The sequence below is a fragment of the Lynx canadensis genome, chromosome B4 (assembly GCF_007474595.2).
Source record: "Lynx canadensis isolate LIC74 chromosome B4, mLynCan4.pri.v2, whole genome shotgun sequence".
Taxonomy (NCBI): domain Eukaryota; kingdom Metazoa; phylum Chordata; class Mammalia; order Carnivora; family Felidae; genus Lynx; species Lynx canadensis.
Window position 1 is genome coordinate 136,611,025 of NC_044309.1, and position 22,367 is coordinate 136,633,391.

Sequence of the window (22,367 nt, forward strand, 5' to 3'; positions counted from 1 at the left end):
GGGAGGCGCGTGGTTTTACCCCCCCCGCCCCTTTCTGTGTTCATCCGAGGAGACGAGGCTCCAGGAGGTTGAGAGGCTGGCAGGGGAGGTGGCCCGGTTTTGGGGGGAATGTGCAGCCTACCGGCTCCACTGTACCACACTTCTGCTCTGCCTTTACGCTCACCGCGCCCCGGGCACCTATGTATAGACCAGAATGAGGGTTATACAACGCCTTCCCCGGGAAGGGTCCGGGGAACTGGTTGTTCAAGACCTCGTTCGCCAATGGGAACGCGAGGTTTGGAGAGAGAGTCCCGCGAACGCGTTTAGGGGCTCGTGGTGTCGGAGACAGGGGGCCTCTGCTGATCGGACCCCCCTCACCCGCCTCTAGAAGAGGATCCAGAGCAAGAGGAGGGGGAGTGTTCTGAGAGCAGAGGGCAGAGACCGCCAGCTTGGGGAAGAGCCCCAGATGGGGTCCTGGTGGCGTGGGCTGGGGGGCTGGGGGCCCGGCGGGTAGAGAGCGGACTTGAGGAGCACACGAAGATGTTAGGAGACGTCGGACAGGACGGGAGCTCCCCCCATGATGGCAGAGACCGCGTCTTTCTTGTCCCCTGCTGTATTCGCCTCGAACGGGGGCTGGCATGTAGTAGGTGTTCAATAAATGCGTCTGCAGTGTTCATTAAAGCACTGGGGAGGTGGGTTTCGTCTCTCCAGTGGCACCGCATCCCAGCTCCAAACCTTCCCAGCCGACAACCCCTGAGCAGGCAACTTAACCCCACTCGGCCTCAGTTTCCACATCTGTAAAACGGGAGTAATAATAGTCGAGCCCGGCTCTAAGGCCACCAGAGGGACATTTCCTCTGGAGCGGCTTGAGGGCAGGACCCACGCACCCCAGGCTTGGCAAGCGGGAACCCCCGTGAGGCCCCGCCCCACTCATGAAAGATAACACGTGTCGCTCCTGACGGGCCCGACGCCCATCCCGCCTTGGAGGATGGCCTGCTGTCCGGCCTCGGGAGGGTCACTGAGAATGGCGCGTTGCAAAGCCGTCAGAGACGACCAACCTAATCACAGGCGGCCCTGACTCGGGAATCTTTGTGCCACGCGGCCATTACCGACCCGTGGTGACAGTTGAATTGTCTCATCCCACCTCACCCCCTCGTGGGGCAGGCGTGTCACCATCCCTGTCCATCCCCGAGAAGGGAGGGATGAGCCGGCACTCCTCCCGCGGCTCGCCGTGCCCGGTGTCCAAGACCCCAGGGTGCTGGACGGACTTTCCCAGTCAGCTTTGGAGAGCACCAGCCTTCGCCACCGGAGGGCAGAAGCACCCCCGCTCAGAGCAGGCAGTGCCTGGGAGTGGGCAAGGCGCAGGCCAGCTGAGGACAGCTTCGGTGACGGTGACAGTGACAGTGACGGGGCTGGCGGCCGTCCACCCCCTCACCCCCAAGCTGGCCCGGCTCCAGCTTCCGCTCGGCCACTCGCTGACTGTGACTTTGGCCACGGGCCTCCCCCCACCCCCACTCTCCAGCCTGGATGAGCCTGGACGCCGCGGTACAGCCACGGTGACGGTCCCCGTGCCCTGCTTCTCTGCCCATCCCTGGGCCCCCTTCCGACCCGGCCCCTTCGGGACGGGCTGAGTCCCCACTTCGGGTTGGCGTACAGGAACAGGCTGGTGCCCCGGAGCTCCAGAACTCTCCCTGGTGGACTCAAAGCCTGGAGGCCTGGCTTCTAGAGCTGCACTGACTTCCCGCAGTCCATTCTGGGTGTCAGACTGTCCATCTGTGCATGAGGGGCTGAGCCAGGCTCAGGGGTGTGCAGAGCCCAGGGCACACGAGAGGCCTCTCAGATGCTCATTAGTAAGCCCCAGGCCCTGCCCCCAAAGATGCTGACATGAAAAGTTTCAATGCCACGAGCCCGGCTGCAGGTGCCAGGCCCGTCCTGAAGGTCACTGCCGGTCCCAGTGCTTTACCTGTGATGACAGAACCTCTGGGCCAGCCCCTCAGCACCGTCATACCTCAGGGATCAGAGACACCCGGGTCACCGTCTCCGGCCACGTCCACAGGGAGCACGGGACCTCTAAAGGGCTTTATGGGTTCTGGTTTCCCCTGACCCTCAAACTCACCAGTGGAGGCTTGGGGAAAGGGAGTGGCGGAGGACAGGGCCCCTGATCCTCAACCCCATCCGTGTTACAGATGGGCAAACTGAGGCCCTAGAAATCACCGGACTTGGTGGAGGGCTGGTGGCCCGCAGTTCTGGCCGCTCCCTCCCAAGTCCTGGGATCCCTCCTAGTGACCAGTGCCTTGTGCCAACTCCCAATACCCACTCGACTAGCAGGTGGGAGTGTGGAACGAAACTCGGGTCCCGGGCAAGGAGAGGGCGCGTTTGGGGCCGTCTGGCCTGGCATGGACCCAGAGCAAGGTTACTCTGGCAGCCCTGGGGACGCTCTTGTTGGGGCCCACAGTCTCCAATCTCTTTGATGGAGAACACTTCCCTTCTCTGCGTCTCGCCACTGATGGCCCTGCCCAGGGCCACCCCTGCGATACAGTGGCTCAGTCCCCGACCGCTTTTCGGGCCTAGAAGACCCCGTAAGTGAGCAGAGGGCCTGGTGGGCGCCCAGAACCCCTTCGCCCGCCCGCGGGGCCAGCTCTCAGCGCGAGCTATCACGTGGGGCCTCAGGCCCAGGAGGCCTGGTCATCGGATGCTTCCCAGGGAGCCAGAAATCAGGGTTTCTATGTCAATCTCTCCATTGTGAAACCTTGGCTGCATTCAGTTTTGTTTTTTGTTTCTCTTGCCCACACCGCGGGCTGCACAGAACACACTCGGGCCACCCAGCAACCCCCGTCTCTGGGGGGGTTGTGATGGCCTCATCTGCTCCTGGCCTGTGCCTCAGGTTCCAGCCCTGGGGGCTGGCTGCCCCCCTCGGAGCCCCAGCCCCACCCCCCATATCCTGGGGGTAAGTCACCTGCCAGGACACCAAGGCAGCCACACCTTCCCCTGACTCGTCACCACACCCTTGCTCCGGGCTATTGGGTGTAGACAGATTTTACAAAGGTCTGCAGCCTGTCGGGGGCTGGTACAGCCACAGCTAATTCCTGAACACGGGCTGTGGGACTCCGGATGGCTTTCAAGGGCCATCCCCGGCCGGGATTTCTGGCTGGCCACTTCTCCCAGGGCCCTGCTCTCCACCGCCGCTCCCGAGACCCCCTCCCGGCCCCTCCTCTTCTCCCCTCCTCCTGCCTCCCACACGCGCTGCCCTTACCCATATGTCACCCCTTGCCCCTGTAATTTCTCATCCAGAAGGGCCCGCCTCCCTCCCACCTTCAGCCTGCCAGCACGAGTCAGGGTTCTTCTCCACTGGTAGTTACTCCATTCAACCAAATACATCCTGCATCCCTACTGTGCGCTGGGCTTGCGAACGTAGTGCTGAGCCAGGTGTTACAGTCCCTGCCCTCCTGGCTCCAGGCAACAGGACGGAAAAGTCACCAAATGACCGGAGGGCAACCCCAGAGCCTAACCCGGGGTGAAGGCAGCTGGAGAAGGGAGTGGGGGGATGGCTGGCACTGGAAGACGAGTCTGCTTCCTGGCCTGGGGAGGTAGCGGAGGGGGTGGAGGGAGCCTACAGGGTCCACAGGTGTTTCTAAAGGGGCGAGAGACCATGTGACTGGGTACAGGGGAGGAAGGGGCAAGCTCAGTCCCTCCTGGCCTGTCACTTCTCACCAGGTCATTCAGGTCTCAGCCTGGGGTGGTGAGCTCTGCAGGGGTCCACGGCCTCCAGTCTCCACTCCGTGGATCTTGAGCTCAGGGCCAGGGAGTCTGTCGGTCATGACTCTGCCTCCCTAGGATGAGGGTAATGTCTGGCAAATAGCAGGTGCTCAGGAAATGCCGACTGATTTTAACTGGGCAATGTACCCTTGCGAGGTTCTCCCACACTTCACACGGGGCTTTCTTGGCCCTCGAAAACCACTGCTTGGCCTGACCTTGGCACACCATCCGGCCCGGTCATCTGGGTCATTTGGCAGAAAGAGCCCCAGCTTTGGGGGCTGAGCCAGGCCCTGTCGCTGCCTCCTGCAGGCTGATTCCTGTCTCGACACTGCATCAGACTGAATTGGCTGGCCCCCATCCATGGGATGGAAGGAACCCCTTTCTCAGGGAGTGCAGGGGGCACAGGGGGAAGATGCCTGGGTTCTGCCATCGAGGGGAAGCAGGAGATGTGCACACCGGGCATAAGGGACGCAGTGGCCTCTGGGCCTCAGTTCCCTCTTCTGTACAACATGGTGGGGGGCTCTGAGCATCCCTCACCTGCTGAGCCCCTCTGAGGATCAGCCCCCCTTTCTCCCCACTGATTTACAAAGGAAGCGCTTATGGAAAGACTTGGGGCAGGGGTTGTGGTATCACCAGAACTTGCTCAGCACGGGCACGGCCCCAGGAAAGGCCCAGGATGTAGGATGAGGGCAGCGACGCGGTCGTGCCCTGTTTGATTGGGGGTGCGGGGGGAGGTAGGGGGGGGCGCATGCCGGTGCCGCGTGCTTAGGAGACCCGGCCTGGCCCGGCTTCGCCGTTTGCTGACTGTATGACGTCGGGCAGGTTATTTCACCCCCTGGGGCCTCATCTCCTCAACTGGGAAATGGGGCGAAGCGTTGCTACTTCTGCATCAACTATACTCAAACAAATTAAAACTAGACCGAGAATTCCTGCCTCACAGAGGGCGACCGGCCTGAGACCAAGCATCGAAAAGTGCTGTGTAAAGCATGGGGAGCACGGAGGCGGTGCCCTCCCTTCACTAGGGTCCCTCTCCCCAGCCGCAGAGGCTTGGGGGACCCACTTGTTTTCACCACCCCAGATACCCACGGGGCGGGGGAGCAACAGCGTTGCCGGTTTCCCGGAGAGGCCACTCCTGACTCCCCCAGCCCCCAACCTGGCAACCCCGCCAGGCCAGAGGGCGATTAGGGTAGTCAGGCCCGGTGGGGTGGGGTCCTGGCCACGGAGCCCGAGGGGGCTGAAAAATCTCCGCCAGGTGTTCGTGAGAACCTGGGAGGAGTCTGTGTCCACGTGGCAGGGTCTTGAGGGATCTGTGTGGGCACAGCCTTTGTGGGGAGGGATGGCAGGGCGGTGGTGACTTTGGGCGAGGCATTGGCAAAGGGGGTCTGGTCGGAGCGTTGTGTGTGTGTGGGTGTGTGTGTGTGTGTGTGTGTGTGCGCGCGCGCGCGCGCGCGCGCGCGTGTGCGTGGCCGCGGTGGCCGGCTCAGGGCCGACGCTTGGGGTTGGGGCGTGCGTCCCACGGGTGTTGGTTTCCTGTGAGCACACGCGGCCCTCGGAAGACGAGGGGTCCAAGCACGACCCGGAAGGCCACACAAAGGGGGCGTCGGGAGGCTGCGGCCACCGAGGCGCGGGGCCCCGTCCCCGCTACGTGGCCACGCCCCTCCCGGCCCCGCCTCTGCACACGCCCCCTCGCCTGAGGCACCGCCTCGTCCCCGCCCCCTGCCCTGCTCCGCCCCCCGGGCCCGCCCCTGCTCCGCCCCGCCCCGAACCCCCCCCCTCCGCGCGTCCCCGCCCCCGGGCCCCGCCCCCTCCCTCCTTTGCGCCGGGTCCGCGCTGCCGTCCGCGCTCCTGGCGCTCCACGCTGCTGGCCGTCCCAGCAATGATTAACCCGGCGGGCCGGCCGGCGCGGGGCCCGGGGCGGAGGCGCGGGACCGGGGCGGGAGCCCCGAGGGCCGCTCAGCTTCCTGCTCTCGCCCAAGTTTCCCTCGTAGAGGGCGCAGTGCCGGCCGGGGCCCGCGGCGCGGCGCGGCGTGGCGCAGGGCGCGGCGCCGGGCGCGCGTGGGCGCGGAGCGGGCCGCCGGGGTCACCATGAGGACTCTCCGCAGGTTGAAGTTCATGAGTTCGCCCAGCCTCAGTGACCTGGGCAAGAGAGAGCCGGCCGCCGCCGCCGCGGACGAGCGGGGCACGCAGCAGCGCCGGGCCTGCGCCAACGCCACCTGGAACAGGTAAGGCCGCGCCCTCCCGGGCCGCCCGCCGGGCCCGGGGCCCCCGAGCCCCGGGCGGACAGGGAGCCCTCGATCCGGCCTGCGGGCGAGGAACGGCGCCTTCAGCACCGCGGCGCTTAACAGCTCGCCGAGAACTTGCTCCGCCGGAGTTGTGCGGGCCGGGAGGGAAGTTTAGTGCAACGTGTTTCTAGAACGGAGGGACCAGACCGCGACCTCGGGGCTCGTCCCGAAGCGCCCAGCTGGCGGGCGACCGGGTGGGCCTGGCGCCCGCGTGCTTGCCTCTCCCGCCCGGGGTCTTCCCACGTCGCCGCTCCGTGGCTCATGGCAATCCGAGAGGTAAATAGAGCAGGAAGTGTTTTTCCCATTTCTCGGATGAGCAAATGAGCCTCAAGGGCGCCGTGGGTGGGTGGCCGCCGCGCTTCCTGTCCCGGAGTAAAGGTCCCTTTGGTCTGAGGGGGGTGGGCGGGCAGTTTCCCCCGAGCGGCCCCTGGTCCTCCCAGCTGTCTGCAGGGAGGCAGCAGCTGCCAGGCATTCCTCAGACGACCCTCCCCCTCCCCGGGGGCCGTTCCCAGACGAGCAGGGGCGTGGGAAGTACCCCCACTCCCAAGCTTTGTTTGAAGAGCAGGGCTGGGATCCGGAAAAGAGATGGTTTATTTAGTGGGATTCCCCAGCGTGTCTGCTCCTGAGCCCCTTTCAAAGTAGACGTTTCCACGGAAAGGAAAAGGGAGGGGAGGGGAAGGGGGGGGCGTGGATGCGGGCAGTGAAGTGTGGCCAGATGCACCCGCTGGCTGTGGTCTTGGCCCCCAGGACCCCGGCCCTCAGTGTGGACACACGTTCATTCCGTTGATCCGGAACTTCTTGAACACCTTAGTGGGCACAGGGCCGCCAGCCTAAGAGCCTTGTCTGTGCACGGGGTAGGACACCATTGTCCACGTGCTTGTCTTCTGTCCCCTACCAAGTTGCAAACCGCTTGGAGGCACGTTTGCCTCAGTTTCCCTAGCTGTCAGCGGGCATGTGCCTGTGCATTCCTCCTTACAGGGCTGGTGGGGAGACTGCGAAAGAAGGACGCTCATTGGGGAATCTCACTGACGCAATGACTTCGCTATGTGATGAGTTGTTTTCTTCTCTCTCAGAGTTAGGGAGAGAGATGCAGCTGTCCTCCTCATTCCTCTGGTTTGGTTTAGAGGGAGGAGCCAGACAGACTTAGTTCAGTTCCCAGCTCTGCCTCTTCCCTGCTGTGTGGCCTTGAGCAAGTCACTTAACCTCTCTGGTCCTTGATTTCCATATCCATCAAATGGGCTAGTAATGGTGTCCACCTCACAGGGCTGTTGTAGGGATTAAGTGCAAAGACACATATTAAAACCCTCTACACAGTGCTCAGCACATAGTAGGTACTCTGTAATTCATGACTCAAGCCCAGGCACATGTTGGGGTGGGTTTGTAAGGAGAGGTTGGGGGGGGGGGCTCAGGAGCCCGCTGGTTCCTGAGCACTCACCAACCGGCAGTTTTGTGAGCTCCTCTCCCCCAGCTGGGGTCTCCTGCAGCCACCCTCTACTCCTACTATGCGCCAGGCCCCTTCGTGTCCCTTAGTTCACTTTGCCCAGCGAGGGAGTTACTTCTGTCACCTCCCCCACTTTAGAGGTGCAGAGGGGGACCCAGAGCACCCGGCCGACCTGTCCATGTCACGGTCACCCATGTAGGACATGGCAGAACCGGAGCCCCTGCTCTCTCCTCCCCAGGCAGAGGGGAGACTGAGCCAAGGGCAGGCGAAAGCACCTTCCTCTGCCGGGTCCCTGAGCAGGAGCGGTGGAGGGCGGGGGTCCTCTCTGGTCTCTGCCTGCCTGCCTGCCCCTCGCTGCTCCCTGCAGAGCCCTCGGGACCACGGCCTCACGCAAGACAGCTCTGTCAGTCTCCGGGGCCTGCCTCGCCGAGCTGTGGATTCTTCATTTGGAGCCCAGGGTGCGCCCCCTTTTATCTGTGCCACCGTGCTAGTCTCACAGGGCTGCTGAAACACATTGCCGGCAGCTGGGTGGCTGGGATCAACAGAGGCATAGTCTCCCGGGGTTCCAGAGGCAGAAGTCCCAAAGGAAGGCGGCGTTAGGACCATGCCCCCTCCGGAGACTCTAGGGGAGTATCGTGCCTCTTTCAGCTCCCGGTGGTTTCTTGGCTTGTGGCCGGCTGCCTCCCCCTCCACGTGGTCTCTCCTGGGTCTCTGTGGCCGGATCCTCCCCCTCCTTTCTCGTACAAGCACACCCGTCATTGGTTGTAGGGCCACCCCTAACCCGGGATGATGGTTTCTCAAGATCCTTAACGAATCTGCGAAAACCCTGTTTCCAGGAGACTTGGATTTCTAGGGGATGCTGTTCAACCCACTGCAGGGGCCCTGGGCACGTCCCCTGAATTTCCTGCGGCCCCTTCCTCATCTTGACACGGGGCGAAAATACACAGCTCGCTCTCGTGAGAGCGGAATCCACGCGTTCATTTAACCATCCATTCGTTCGCTCGCTCCCTGGCCCTGAGCTGCTCGGGGGGCGTAGAGTCAGCAGAGAAACAGCAGCGTCCTGAGCTTGGACGAGGTGGAGGGAGTTAGGAAGGAAACAGGGACGCAAGTAAAGGACTGAGGTCACCCCAGGGCGTGTTTAGTGCCGGGGAGAAGATAACCGGGGGGGGGGGGGTGGGGGACGGGACGGTACGTGCTGACCGCGCAGCTGGCCGGCCGCATTTCATTCTTGCATCTGGAACGTCGATGCCATAGCGGTGCAGGGGAGGTTTGAGTGAGGGGTGGGCGGTGGCCGGCCTGGAACCATCCAAGGTGTTTTCTGAGCACCTGCTTCTTTACGGGCGGGTTTGTCCTTCGAGCCAAGCCGAGTGCGGGGCTGCAGGCAGGTGCATGTGTACAGCACGGTCAGGGTGGGGGCCTCGGAGGGCTTACCTGCCGCCCCCACCTGGAGTCCCCCTCCCCCCACCCCCGCTTCCTCGAGGGCCGGGACATGGCAGGCCGTGTCCCGCTCTGTCCACGCGTTCCCCTGGCCAGCCCCAGTTAGCTCCTCACTGCCTCTGGACCCCATGCAGGCGTGGGGTCTCTAGCTCCATGAAGGTCATGCCCTTGAGCTGAGGGGCCAGCCGAGGGGCGAGAGGGAGCTCCCCAAACCTTGGCCCTAAAGGCCTCCCCAGCACAGGTCCCGTGTGCATGCATTTGGGCCAAAGGGTGTAATCCGTCAGGGAGTTCGCTATTCCTTGCCAGGCCTGGATCTTCCCGAATGCTTGAGGTCTAGAGAGCCCAGTGCCCACCCCACCTGCTAAGTGTGGGAGGGGAGGCCCCAAGCAGGGTAGAGCGTGTGCCCCTGTGGTGCCAGGCACACTGCCTGCGTGTGATACTCACTCCCCATCATCTCCCTCCAAGGCTGGGATAATTGTCTTCAGCTTACAGATAGGGAAACTGAGGCGGGGGGGGGTACTTGCTCAAGATCCCGGGGGGGGGGGCTTGGCAGGGGCGGGGGGGGCCTGCCCCAGGGGTGGCTTGAGGCCACTGCCCAGGGACCAAGAAAGGTGGGTGACAGCATGTCAGGGCAGAAGCAGGGATCCAACCTGGGGCCGACTCCGAAGTCTGCGTTTCTGCCGACACCTCAGGGGGTCTCTGAGGGGCCACGGGAGGCTGGCTGAAGGCTCCAGGGTGATCAGTTGGTTGGGGGTGGGGGCCGGAGGCTGCTGGGGGCCTGTGCTTGGCTCCCCTACCCGGCCCCTGCCTGTTCGCTCTGGGTCCTGAGCCTCCCGCCCGTCCCAAGGCAGCCTGGGTATGGTCAGCAAAGCAACGGCCCCCCCAAACATGTCAACACCCTGGCCCCCCAGAACCTGTGCATGTGGTAGCTTACGGAAGGAATTTCGCAGGTGTGACCGAGTTAAGGATCTCGAGAAGGGGGTCCGGTGTCGTCTCGAGGGTCTTCGCAAGAGGGAGGCACGGCGGGGGGGGGGGGGGGGGGCGGCGTCAGGGAAGGAGGTGGCCGGGTGGAATCAGAGAGACCGAAGGCGCCACGCGGCCGGCTGTGAGGACGGAGAAAGGAGTCCGGGCCGAGGAGCGTGGGCGCCTCTAGAAACTGGGCAGGGCCCGGAGACAGTCACGCCAACACCTTGATTTCAGCCCCGTGAAACTGATTTAGGACTTCTGGCCTTCGAAAACCTAAGAGCACACATTTGGGTTGTTGTGAGCCACTGTGTTCGTGACATGCGTGACGCTCATCCCCCCCCCCCCCCCCGCCACGTGCTCTGGGTCGTCACTTCTCCCACCCACCAGCCCGGGCTCGGGCCGGCTGCAGCCCTCCCCAGCACGGCATCCCGCACCCGCCTCGCCACTGCGAAGGGCGGTGTGAAGTCCAGGCAGGTGTTCGAGGACGTGGGCACTCCACTGTCCCCTCTGTGGTCAGGACCAGTGGGCCAGGGCCCTTGCCGGGTGCCCAGGGAGGAGCAGAGGTGGCCTTGGGTCCCTCCTGCTCAGCCAGGAACCCTGTTAGGGGTGGGGGGTGGGGGGAGCAGCATGTGAGTCAGCCGGGTGGACTGAAACTGGGATGTGAGCGACACCTGTTTGCTGAGGAGCAGAGGAAGCTGGCACAGGGCTGGAAGGGGCACCATCACCCCCATTTTCCAGAGGGGCCGCTCGGGGCCTGGCCTGGGGGCAGGGTTGGATTCCAAGTCACCTGCCTCCTTTGCCTTTCACCTGGACGTGCGGAGGAGGCCGTGGGCACTGCGCCTAGAGCGGCTAGAACAGCCAGGAGGCCGGGCTGGGCGTGACTCCCGGGGTACTGACGAGGACATCGGGGCTCCATCTGGTTGCCCTTGGAGGGACGGGGCAGAGGGAGGACCAGAGCCCAGCTGTCGGGGGGGGGGGTGGCAGGAGGAGCCCGGGGGCCCCATGGGGACCCAGTGGAGCCCACCCTTCATCACTTACTCGACCATCCCTTCCCACGGAGCCCGTGAGATGCACCAGGCCTGACACCATTGGGAGGGGCCCAAGGAGGTGGCCACCCCGCTCAGGGTCTGGGGTGGCCTTCTGGGGGCACCTGCCCTCCTCTCTGTGTCCTCTGAGGTCTCCGGTGTCCAAATCAGGGTAGGCGCCGGAGAAGGACAGGGCTCGGCCTCCAGGGCACCAGGGAGGTGCATGGGCCTGACGGACCAGAAGCCTGGCTTTAGGTGGGTCCGGATCAGATCCACTCACTCTCTGCTGGGGCTTCCCGTATGGGCAGGTGGGCCGCGCTAAGAAAGGTGATGGCGGGCCAGAGAACCAGCCACCGGGGCCCCTTCGGCCTGCAGCCCCACACGGGCGCCAGCCCAAGCCAGGGTGGCCCCGGGCAAGTGCCCCCGGGAGCACTACAGCCAGCCTTTCCTCTCCCGGCTTGGCTGTGCCCCGCCCTCTTCCTGGGCCCTGTGGTCCAGGCCAGCCCTGGTGACAGCAGGTCTCGGCACTGCCCAGGACGCCCCGAAGCCTCACCGGGGGGTCTCGCGCCTTCTCCCCTTCACCCCGTACACACCCAGTGCCCAGGCAGGAGATGCTGGGACTTGGCCCTGCCCTCCTGCCCTCCTGTCCTCGTGCACTGGGGAGGGGGACACGCTCCGTGAGGGACTGCCGGGCTGAGGGGAGGCCATGGGTCAGCTCCACTCAGGCCTCCCCCAAAAGTGCCCTCGGAGGCCACCTGTGGTTTCCTTGGGACCGTTTGCCAGGGCCCGAGGCTGGGCCGGCCCACCCCTGGTCCGGAGGCCCCAGACCGGGGTGGCTGGGGTTTCACTTCTATTTTTGGGGAGACGGTAAGTCACGTGAGGCCCTCTCGCCCCCCCCCCCACCCTTCCCCTCCCCGAGTGGCTCACAGCAAGGCTTTTGGTTTGCCCGACTTGGAGTGCGCAAAGGAACAGGATCTCAGGCCACGGCTGGAGGGAGCAGGGCGCTGCCTGTGTGCGTCCCCGTGTGGGCAGGGGCCGGGCGGGAGGCGGTTTCCCAGCCACCCAGTGCCGCGCTGCGTGTCGGAGCCTCGGTGTTTCCTTCCGTAGCCTGGGTGTGACAGCTCACCCCGTGCGGTGGTTATAGAAGGCAGAGATGGAGAGAAACCACAGAGCAGATGCTGAGCGGTGCTGGGTCCGGGGGACACGCCCCTCCCCGGAGTCACTGCTGAAGAATCCCACGGGCAGGTCGCAGTTAGGAATCCACTGTGTGGATGGGGAAGCCGGGGCCCCGGTGGCCCGGGTTCGCGGGATGGGGGAGGGGTGGGAGAGCTCGAGGGCGACCCCTGGGCTGGGCGGGGTGCTGCTCAGATACAGGCCTTGGGAGAGTCAAGGGAGGTGATAAACTCCCTCGCTGACAGGTCCTCGCTGGCCAAGGCTCCCCGTGCAGCCCCAGTGCGGGCCTGGGGGTCGGGGACCAGGGCTACATAGTAAAACAAAAGACCTCCCCTCTCCTCAAAGAAGGCCGAGGTCAGCTTTTTCTCCAACGCGGGGTGAGGAAGGAAGGACGGACCTGACTCGGGGGCCAGGGGAGGGGGTGAGGTCTGCGGGGGCGGGTGGGCGGGACGGCAAGGACAAAGGCCCTGAGGCAGGAGGGGGTGATGCATGTGACACAGGTGTAGGGTCACCCCTGGGCTGGGGTCCCTCCGGAAGGCTGACCGGAAGAGGAGGAGGGCCACGGGCAGGCCGCCAGGAGCAGGTCTGTGCGATGAGCCGCCCAGGGCTCGGCCTGCACCGGCTTCCTCCCACCTTGGGGCCTCCGTTCTTGGTCACCTCTGCCTGAGGGCGGCCCGGCCCCCCAGCAGCCCCCACAGGGCCAGAAGTGAACTTGCAGCTGTAGGGACTTCAGCGTGGCTGCTGGAGGACCACTGGCTTCCTGGCGGGCTTTTATCTCTTTGGGTTGTAGATGGGGAGCAGCCTTACGGTGACACAGTGGCAGGGCCGGTGACACAGTGGCAGGGCCGGGGCCAGCGGGGACTTCTAACAGAGGCGAGCCCGGTCCGGGCCCCACCCACGCCCTGAGGCTCTGGCCAGGCATTTCTTCCTCAGCCCAGGGGGTGGGGGGCAGGCACACTCGTGACCCCCTTTCAGAGACGGGAAACAGACGTTGGAGGACACGTGTCTCAGACACACGAGTACGTGGCATTCCGACGCCAGGCCTGGGGTAGTTGGGCATCCCAGGTCATGTGACTGGTGTCCCTCCCCGTCTCTGCGAGCACTTGCTGAGAAGCTGGTAACTCCTGGTGGGCACGGCCCCTTCGCGCCCCAGCCCTGCCCAGACCGGGCTCTTTGTGGGGAGGCTGCATGGAGAGAGGGAGCAGCTTATCGGGTGGGGAGCTCTGTGCCCGCCCGCAGGGGACTTGGCCTCTGTGAGCCTCTGTCTCCCCATCTGGGATGTGGGGGGCCAGTCCCCATTCCCAGGACAGGTAGAGCTAATGAAGACGGACAGGCATCGGGAGCTTCGTGGCTGCTGCCCGATCCGTGATGGGAGTGGCAGCGTGGGTCCAGCCGTCCTCTCTGCCCTGAGAACCACAGCAGGAGGGGGGTGGAGCCACCCACACCCGGTTCCCGTGGAGGGGGCGGGGGGGGGGCAGTGCTAACAGGAAAGTGAATCAGGAAGGTTGCAGAACGGGAGTCTTCATGGGAAAGGCGGGAGGGCTTCTTGGAGGCAGTGGCTTCGGAGCTGGGTCTTTAATACGAATGGTTGCTTGCCTCATAGGCAGGGGAGCGAAGGGCCTTCCAGGAGAAAGGGCAGTGGGTGCAGAGACCCGGAGGTGTGGCAGCCTCGGGCAGGTCCAGAACTCTGAGACTTGAGTGTAGGATGCCCCGGAATGCAGGGAGGGGGCATTCCTGACGAGCCTTGAATGCCATGTCCAGGCCTTGGGCTGTATCTTGAGGACAGTGGAGGCCTCCCAAGACCCTGGTCAGGGAGGTGACTCCCTGACTTGAGGCAGTAGGGAGGCAGGGCCGGTGTAATAGGTCCAGGCACGCAGGGAGGGGCCCTGGCTTGAAGGGAGGGGAGGGGTGCTGCGGAGATCCAGGCGACAGAAAGGGATCAGACTTCAGGATAGATTGGCTTTGGAGGACGAGGGATAGTCAAGGATAAATTTTCACCGGATGTTTACCAGCTTCTCCTTCGAGCCGGGTGCTGGGTATATAGAGGCGAGTCACGAACAACGCAGGACCCTGGGCTCTAGGGCTTTGTAGATGATGGTGGCAACAAGTTAATCAAATCGCACATACACGACACGGACAAGTGCCGTGAAAACTGGCAACAGCACGTGAGCAGCCAGCAGAAAGGGCGTGTGCAAAGGCCCTGGGGCCGGAGGCAGCTTCCCCATCCCCAGCGGGACAGATAACGTGAGCGTCCAGTGCTCAGGGATGCCAGGAGCCGGCAGGGGGCACCGGGAAACCCACAGTGAGCGCCAGGCTTGGACGCATCAGAGGGTGGGACTGGTGATCAAAGGGTGTGCCCGGGAATAGAGGGTTCGAGAACACAGGAGGGGGAGCAGAGTGTGGGCAGGCTACACGAGACATCCTGGGGAGGTGACTGGGAGGTGCCTTGGTGACTCGGGCCCAGGGCTCTGGGGAGGCGGGGGCTAGGGCTCGACCCCAGGAGTGAGGTGGGAACGGACTGAGGCTTTGGTGTGGACAGGGTCCCAGGAGGACAGCCTTGTAAAAGCCAGCACCTGCTTCCGACCGGGCCCTTTTCTGTCCCGGGAGCAGAGCAGGGTGGGCTGCTGGGAAGAGGCAAGGCAGAAGGGAGGCCTGGGAAGGCGGGGAGGGGGTCTCGGGGCCCCGATGACACCTCTTTCTCCCACCTGCAGCATCCACAACGGGGTCATTGCCGTCTTCCAGCGCAAGGGGCTGCCCGACCAGGAGCTTTTCAGCCTCAACGAAGGCGTCCGGTGAGTGGCCCCGTGTCCCGTCCTGGGCCTGTGAGCGGCAGGGAGGCCGCAGCCACACCCTGGTCCCCCAGCCACACCTGAGACGCCACCCTGGAAGCCACGGTGGGCAGTGACCCCTGGGCCACCGTGTGCACCTTGACTACGGGCCCTGGTCGAGTGGCTTTTGAGCCCGCTGGACCTTCACCCCCACCCGTCCTGAGGACTTTCTCTTCGGGGGAAGCAGGGTGGGACTTGGACAGTGGCTCAAGAGAACGCCCACATTCCCCGCTGGTTCTGCACATCACGAAGGATATTATCCTGTTAAAGAGGAAGGACCCACCTGTCTAATGACGGGAGTGTCGTTCCCGGAAAGGCAGTTACCCGGCCGAACGCCCCTCATTTCCTGTGAATGGCCAACCAGCGAGCACTGGTGAGGGAGCCCGAGACAGACCAGCCGCTGTGGGCCGGACACCGTCGTCACTTGCGGGGGATCCGCAAGGCCAGCCGCGTGCGTCCTGCTTTGTGATGGAGGAGGCTGAAGCTCAGAGAGGTCAAGACACTTGCCCAGGGTCACACAGCTGCTCAGGGAGGCATTTCCTACCGCTGTGCCCTTCCCTTCCCGCCCTGTCCCCGTGCCACCCTGTCCCCGTGCCAGCGTCTGGGAAGAATAGGCAGCCCAGGTCTTCATCGGCCCAAGGTGGGAATGAGGGACGATAGGGACAGGGATCGTTCGCGTACAGAGCACCCCAGCGGAGTGGCAGGGCTGAGGGGACCCTTACAGAGAGGGAAACTGAGGCCCAGGGAGGGGAAGGAGCAGCCGAAGTCACAGAGTAGGGGCTTGTTGCCTCTCCCGGGCCCCCTCCGTGTGACCCGGCCAGGGGCTCATGTGGCTGCTACGGGTGGGGCCCCAGGAGCCCGTGTTCCTCACCATGCCCCCCCACCCCCGCCTTAAGGAAACAGGAGTTCGTAGGAAGCCTGAGGAATCTGCTGGATGTCTAAACAACAAAGCAAGGGGAGATATTTCTAAATCCAGGAACAAGCCAGCCAGCGAGGCCCCCCGGCACGTCCTTGCCCCCCAGTGGCCTAGACAGTGGTCACGATTATCTGGCTCTCTGTTGCCTCCGCCTCCCCACAGGGACTGTACCTCCAGAGCGTGCGTCCCTGAGCCCAGCCCTTGGGGGCCGTCCCAGAGCAGGCGGCCTCTCGAGGGAGGTGGGGGGAACAGACAAGCCCCCCGGGGCCCTAGGCTCCCCTCTCCAGCCCCAGAACCCTTACTGAGGCAGCCCTGAGGGGTGGGCACCTTCTCGTCTGCATTTTCCAGATGAGGAAACTGAGGCACAGAGATCGCAGGTTGCTCGTGCTCACGGGGCTGGTCAGTGGAGCGGAGACTCAGGTCCCTGACCCCAGGGCCTGTGGGTCCCTCGGGCCTGCCCCCCTGCCCGCCCCGCCCCCCATCTCTTCCTTTTCTCCATCACATGGCCACATTAAGTCAAGTGAATTTAATTATGCGTGATATCCGTCGCCGGTCGTTAGCTTTGATCTCACGAGAGAGCCCTGTGACGGGAACCATTGATCGTACCGTCACCTGAACGTCCGCCTCGGTTCTCATGGCCGGGAGTGAGATTGGGGTCGAGGGGGGGAGGGGGCGCGGGCATTCCCCGGCTGTGCCCAGGCATGGCCAAGTCCAGAGACGGTGAATAGTAACAAGACTCTGATGTCTGGCCATGACCCTTTCTTCCCTGTTTTTTACATATGTATATATATATATTTTTTTTTTTTGACATGTCATTCACTTTTTTATTTAAATGTTTTTATTTTTGAGACAGAGAGAGACAGAGCATGAACGGGGGAGGGGCAGAGAGAGAGGGAGACACAGAATCTGAAACAGGCTCTAGGCTCCGAGCCGTCAGCACAGAGCCTGATGCGGGGCTCGAACCCACGGACCGCGAGATCGTGCCCTGAGCCGACGTCGGACGCTCACCCGACTGAGCCACCCAGGCGCCCCGACATATCATTCACTTTTTAAAAATGCACAGTTGAGTGGTTTTTAGCATATTCACGGAGTGGTGCAACCCTCACCCCTGTGTCGTTCCAGAACGTTTTCATCACCCCCGCCCCCCCGGCCCCTGGCAAATACCAGTCAAGTTTCCATCTCTGTACCTTGGCCTGTCCCGGACGTTTCACGGAACGGAGTCGCGCAACGTGCGTGCGGCCTTTTGTGTCTGGCTCCTTCCGTGCAGCGTGGTACCTTCAGGGCTCGTCCCCGTCCGAGCCTGTCACTACGTCATTCCGTTCATGGCCGAGCAATACCCCCTGCTCGGGAAACCGCGCTCTGCTTGTCCGCTCACCACTGATAGATCCGTGGGTCGTGGCCACCTCTGGGTTGTCACGGACGGCGCCGCTCTGAACGCGCGCCGTGCAGGGTTTGGTGTGGACGTGCGTCTCCGCCTCTCCCGGGGGCGCACCTGGGCGCGGACGGCTGCATCGCGTCACTGCTGTGGTTTGAGGAGCCACCGGCCTCCCGCCGCGGCAGCCGCACCAGCTTCCTTCCCGCGAGCTGCGTCTGAGGGCTCTGCTCTACCACCTTCTCCCGGGGGGGGTGGGGTGGGGGGGGGATCATTCTAACAGCGCTCGTCGGGTGTGGGGGGGGGAGTGCTGTCTTGTGTTTGGGCTCCTATTTCCCCGATGACGCACGACAGGAACATCACGTGCCCGTTGGCCATTTGCGTGTCATCTTGGGGGGAGATGTGTCCCCGCGTCCCCGGCCCATTTCTCAGTGGGATCGTTTATCTTGTTGTTGTTGAATCGCAGGAGTTCTTTATATATTCTGGATCTAGACCCTCGCCACGTACTGATTTGCACACCCGTGCCCCCATCAGTGAGTTGTACGCTCGTGTTCTCGGTAGTGACCTTGAAGCCCACAGGTTTCATTTCGGCGGGGTCCGGGCCGCGGGCCTAGCCCTCGCTCTTCAGTGGTTCCTTTGACCACCTTTCTCCTGAGGCCCCCCCAGACGGACACGTTTTGCATGATAGTTTCTCCAGATAGAGAATAAGTCACTCTGGGTTGCAGAGGACTCGTGCTTAAGCACCCAGACCTCTTCTTACCCCACTTCGGATGGCATTGCCCCTGCAGGACTCGTGCAGCCCCTACTTTCCTTTTCTTAAGTGTTTATCTCTTTTGAGAGAGAGTGGGCACAGGGGAGGGGCTGAGAGAAAGAGAACCCCAAGCAGGCTCCTCACTGTCAGTGCAGAGCCCACTGCGGGGCTCGAACCCACGAACCTCGAGATCATGGCCTGAGCTGAAATCAGGAGTCGGACGCTTAACCGACTGAGCCACCCCGGCGCCCCGCAGCCCCCCTTCTTACACAGTCAGGCCCCCGGTTGCCCTGGTTGTGCTCAGCTGTGCAAGGCCTCTTGCCCCAGGCCCAGCAACCCAGGCTGCTGTACATTCTGCATTCCTTGTGCCTGCCCTGACCCTGCGGCTCCTGCCAGGGTGACTGTCTGGGGCGGCCTCTCCCCCAACATTCGACGGAACAGCTACTGGCGTGCCCGGGGCCAGGGGGCTCGTGGAGTCCTGAGGGCCGTGCGGGAGGCTGTGGGCGCTTGTGGGAGGGAGCTCGGCCACCCGCTCTGGTCCCGAGAGGCCCTCCCTCCCGGGCTCCCGGCAGACATGCAGATCATCTGGCCCAGCCCCAGCTCCTGCACGACGTCCCGCTGGCCCTGCGGCTCCCAGGAGCCAGCAGACCTGTCTGGACAGGGTGGCCGTGGCCGCGGCCCCTCAGACGGCACCCAGGCTGGTCCCCCTGCGGCGCCTTCCCCAAGTGGCGTCCCAGGGTGCAGAAGCCGCCCGGAGGCTCCCCTGTGGGTACAGGAGCAGCCTAACCAGCAGGCCCCACGGGACCTCACCACTCGCCCTCCCCTGGGCCTCAGTTTCGGCATCTGTGGAATGACCATGGTTCCCTTCGTCAGCAACTGGGAGAGGCGGTGGGCACAAATTGGGGGACGCTCGGCCGGACGTGCCCTTGCCCCGGACGTGCCCTTGGGCTCACGTAGCAGGTCAGCAGCAGGGCAGAGGGTCTGCTCCGCCCTGAAGGAGACCGTTCGTTCGTTCGTTCATTCATCCATTCATTCATTCGTGTTCATACACACTTCCACCAGCGATGGGCCAGGGAGAGGGCGAGGAGGGCTTCACTGAGCACCTGCTGTATACATCAAGGGTGAGCCGTGCCCTCACTTGACAGCCTGGGCCCTCCTGCTCTACCTTCTGGCATGTCCCAGGCCCCAGATGAGGGTCCTGGAGCTCAGTCGGGGGAGGGGCTATCTGAGAAGACTCGGCCCTGGGCCCAGAAGAAGTCCCTCCCTCCTCACCCTTTGCTCCCTGGCCCTGCCCGGAGCGGCCCCTTGTGTCTTTCGTGTGGTGACCTTGAGACAGACACCGAGGCTGGACGTGGGGGGTTCACACCAGGAGCTGAGGTCACATCTGGTCCTTGGAAGCCCAGACAGCTGGGAGGAGGTGGAGGGGCTGGGGCTGGGGGCTGGCGGCAGAGGGTCACCTGGCTTCACACGGGTCAGCACCCCATCCCCTCGCTGTCCCGGCAGAGCTCAGCCTGCTGAGCGCCTCTGCTGCTAACTTCACAGCTACGCGGGGACGGCGTTGGGCTGGGACGTAGTATGGGTCCCGTACTAAGAGAAGCTACCCGCCAGGGGCGTGGGACAGGGCCCTGGGGCTGCCTTTGCTCTGAAAGGCAGGTTCCTCGTCCATCCCGTCCAGGGACACCAGCCCCACCTGTCAGGCTGTTGAGAGCTTAGGTCTGTGCCTGGCCTGGCTGTGGCCCCCGGAGCTGTCGGGAAACGTGTCCCTCCCTGTGCCCCCGGCCCCGGGCACCAGGGAGGACAGCCGGTCAGCTGCTGGGGTGCTAGCTACCTCCCACAAGCCACCTGCCCTCTGTGCGGCACTTAGCTCCCGGGCCCCACCCCCACTGGGGGGCAGCCAGCCCTGAGCCGGGGTCCCGCTTTCAGTTCCACTGGGAAGGTAGAATGTAGCCACCCCTAAAAGGCCTTTGAGGACCGGAGCACCTACTTAGTGGGGGGGAGGCAGGCGAGTTCAGTGCCCCCCAGGCGTGCCCGCACATGCGCACACACAGCTACAAGGCCGAGAGGAGAGGTGAGGTTGAGCGTTGGGCCCACCGTTGACGTGTTCCAGGCTGTGCGTGGTGTGGAGCGGGACGCCCGCCGTTCTCTCTGCCCCCAGAGCGGCGCAGTGAATTGTCAACGTATGTACAAAGGACGAGGTTTGGATCCTAAGTCGGTGTGTCCTGCGTGGCCTCGGACAAGTCCCTTGACCTCTCTGAGCCTCCTTTGCCTCACTTGTAAAAGGGAACCATAGTCAGCACCTACAGCGGGAGGAGAGAGTCAGAGGGTGCGGGGCGGCGAGCTCCGGGGCCGGGCAGGCGGAAGAAGGGGTGAGCCGAGTGGTGGAGGCCCAGCACGGCCGGGGGGGGGGGGTCTCCCCGAGAACGTGAGAGGTGCTCGCCCTCCGGGGAGGCGTGGCAGGTGGCCGCGGGTGTATAAAGAGCCACAGCTGAACGCCGCGGAGGCCTGAGGCCCACCGAGCCCCCGCAGGGCTGGGGCAGGTGGGCCAGGCCGGCCTCCCGCTGCCCAGCCGGCCCCCTTGTCCCCGCCGCGTGGCCTCTGAGTCCTGCGGCCGCTCACTGTCGTGTCCCCTCCTGCCCGCAGGCAGCTGCTGAAGACGGAGCTGGGGTCCTTCTTCACGGAGTATCTGCAGGTGGGTGGTCTGTGCCCTCCAGGGGGCCGGGGGTGCTTTCCGCGGTGGCCAGAAGGGCCGGGGTCACCTCCTCTCGGTGGGCGTGTGGAGCACAGGCTTTCCGGGGCTCTGCCTCCCCTTGACTCAGTTTCCCCGTCTGTGCAGCGTGGATTGTCGTGAAGGTTAACGGCGACGGGCAGGTAAAGTATCCGCATTCGGGGTCGTTACGGGCCGTGCGCCTCCTGGAACACCGGCCTTGGGGGCTCCCAGACGTCCGCATTTGGGTCACCGTGTGGCGTCAGCAACGCGAGGCCTCTGTGTCCCCGGCTGTGCCTCAGTTGACATCCGTGACACCTCATCTGGCCAACAGGCCTGCAGGGTCACGGACACATGGGACCGTCTGTCCAGGTCACCAGCCAGGAGGGGCCGGCAGAGGGCCCCCCCTTCCCGTGGGTTTCTGCTCTTCTCATTGAACAGCTTTGCCGCGGCGTGATTCCCGGGCAGCGCCCCCGTTTAAAGCGTGCGGTTCGGGGGGGGGGGGGCTCCTTGTCCTCCCCTCTGGTTCCAGAGCCTCCCCAGCGGAAGCCCCACATTTAAAAATAATTTCTTAACGCTCATTTATTTGTGTGGAGGGAGGGAGACGCAGCATCCCAAGCAGGCTCATACCATCCGCGCAAAGCTCCCGACGTGGGGCTCAAACTCGCGAACCGCGAGATCGTGACCTGAGCCGGGGCCAAGACTCGGACGCTTAACCGACTGAGCCCCCAGGCGCCCCAGAAGCCCCACGTTTCTAAACATCCTCCGTTCCCTGCTCCCCGCAGCCCCTGGCAGCAGCCATCTGCTCTCTGCGCCAGAATGTTCCTGTTCTGGAGACTTCGTGTCAGTGGCCTTTCGAGCTGCTCCCGCGAGCACGGCCTCAGCGAGGGGCATCTGTGTTGCTTCCATCGGCGCCCCGCTCCTTTTTCCGGCCAAATAACATTCCGCTGCGCGGAGACACCCCGTTTTGTTCGTCCTCCCGTCCGTCGGTGGCACTGGGCTCTTTCCACCCCCTGGCTGTTGGTGGTGCTGAGGCCACACGGTGTCGTTCTCGGCCAAGACCCCGGGGGCAGCGTGACCGCGTGCACCGCGCGCTTTGGGCCTCAGGTCGCTGACGGTGCTTCACGCTCCAGGACGTCCGGCACGGGGCCCCTCTTGCCCGAAAGGCCTTCCTTCGCCGTGGGATGTGAAGGCAGCCACCCGCCCGACTCGGCTTGTCTCTGAGGGGTCCCCGCGGCCACCTCCCGTCTGACCAGCCCCGACAGTTGTCACTGCCCTCCGGGGGGGGTGGTGAGCTGACGTTCACCCTTGGGCCTCAGCTGTGGCTGGGGGACTCCCGGGGGCCTTGCCTGCCGGCCCCCACCCCCCCCAAAGCAGTGACGGCATCTCTGTGTGTGGCTTTCAGAACCAGCTGCTGACGAAAGGCATGGTGATCCTGCGGGACAAGATCCGCTTCTATGAGGGTGAGTCTGGCGGCCCCGTGGCGGGGACCGGGCGCCCGGCCACCCTCCCGGCCGGTGTGGCCGCTGGGCAGCGTGACGTCGCCGGCCTTTTCTGTGCCCCAGGGCTCTGGGTGGGAGGGCAGGAGAGGCGGGAAGACCACGTCTGACCCCAGGAGGAGACCTTACTGGGGAGAGCGTGTGCCCTCCCACGACCTGCGAGAGCCCGGGGGGGGGGGGGGGGGGGCTGAGGGCCATCGGGGGAAAGGCCCTGCGTCCCCTCACTGCCCCCGGGGCC

General features: G+C 64.2%; 1 protein-coding gene across 1 annotated transcript in view; it reads left to right on the forward strand.

Annotated features, from left to right (window-relative positions):
• Window positions 1–5,799: 5,799 nt before the first annotated feature.
• The window catches only part of LOC115517851 (rho GTPase-activating protein 8-like), an 87,068-nt gene continuing 70,500 nt past the window's right edge, over window positions 5,800–22,367 (forward strand). The window contains exons 1-4 of the mRNA XM_030320898.1: window positions 5,800–5,957; window positions 14,771–14,851; window positions 20,567–20,615; window positions 22,036–22,093. Of these exons, the coding sequence (XP_030176758.1) occupies window positions 5,821–5,957; window positions 14,771–14,851; window positions 20,567–20,615; window positions 22,036–22,093 (325 nt within the window). The 5' untranslated portion in view covers window positions 5,800–5,820. The remainder of the gene's footprint in view (window positions 5,958–14,770; window positions 14,852–20,566; window positions 20,616–22,035; window positions 22,094–22,367) is intronic.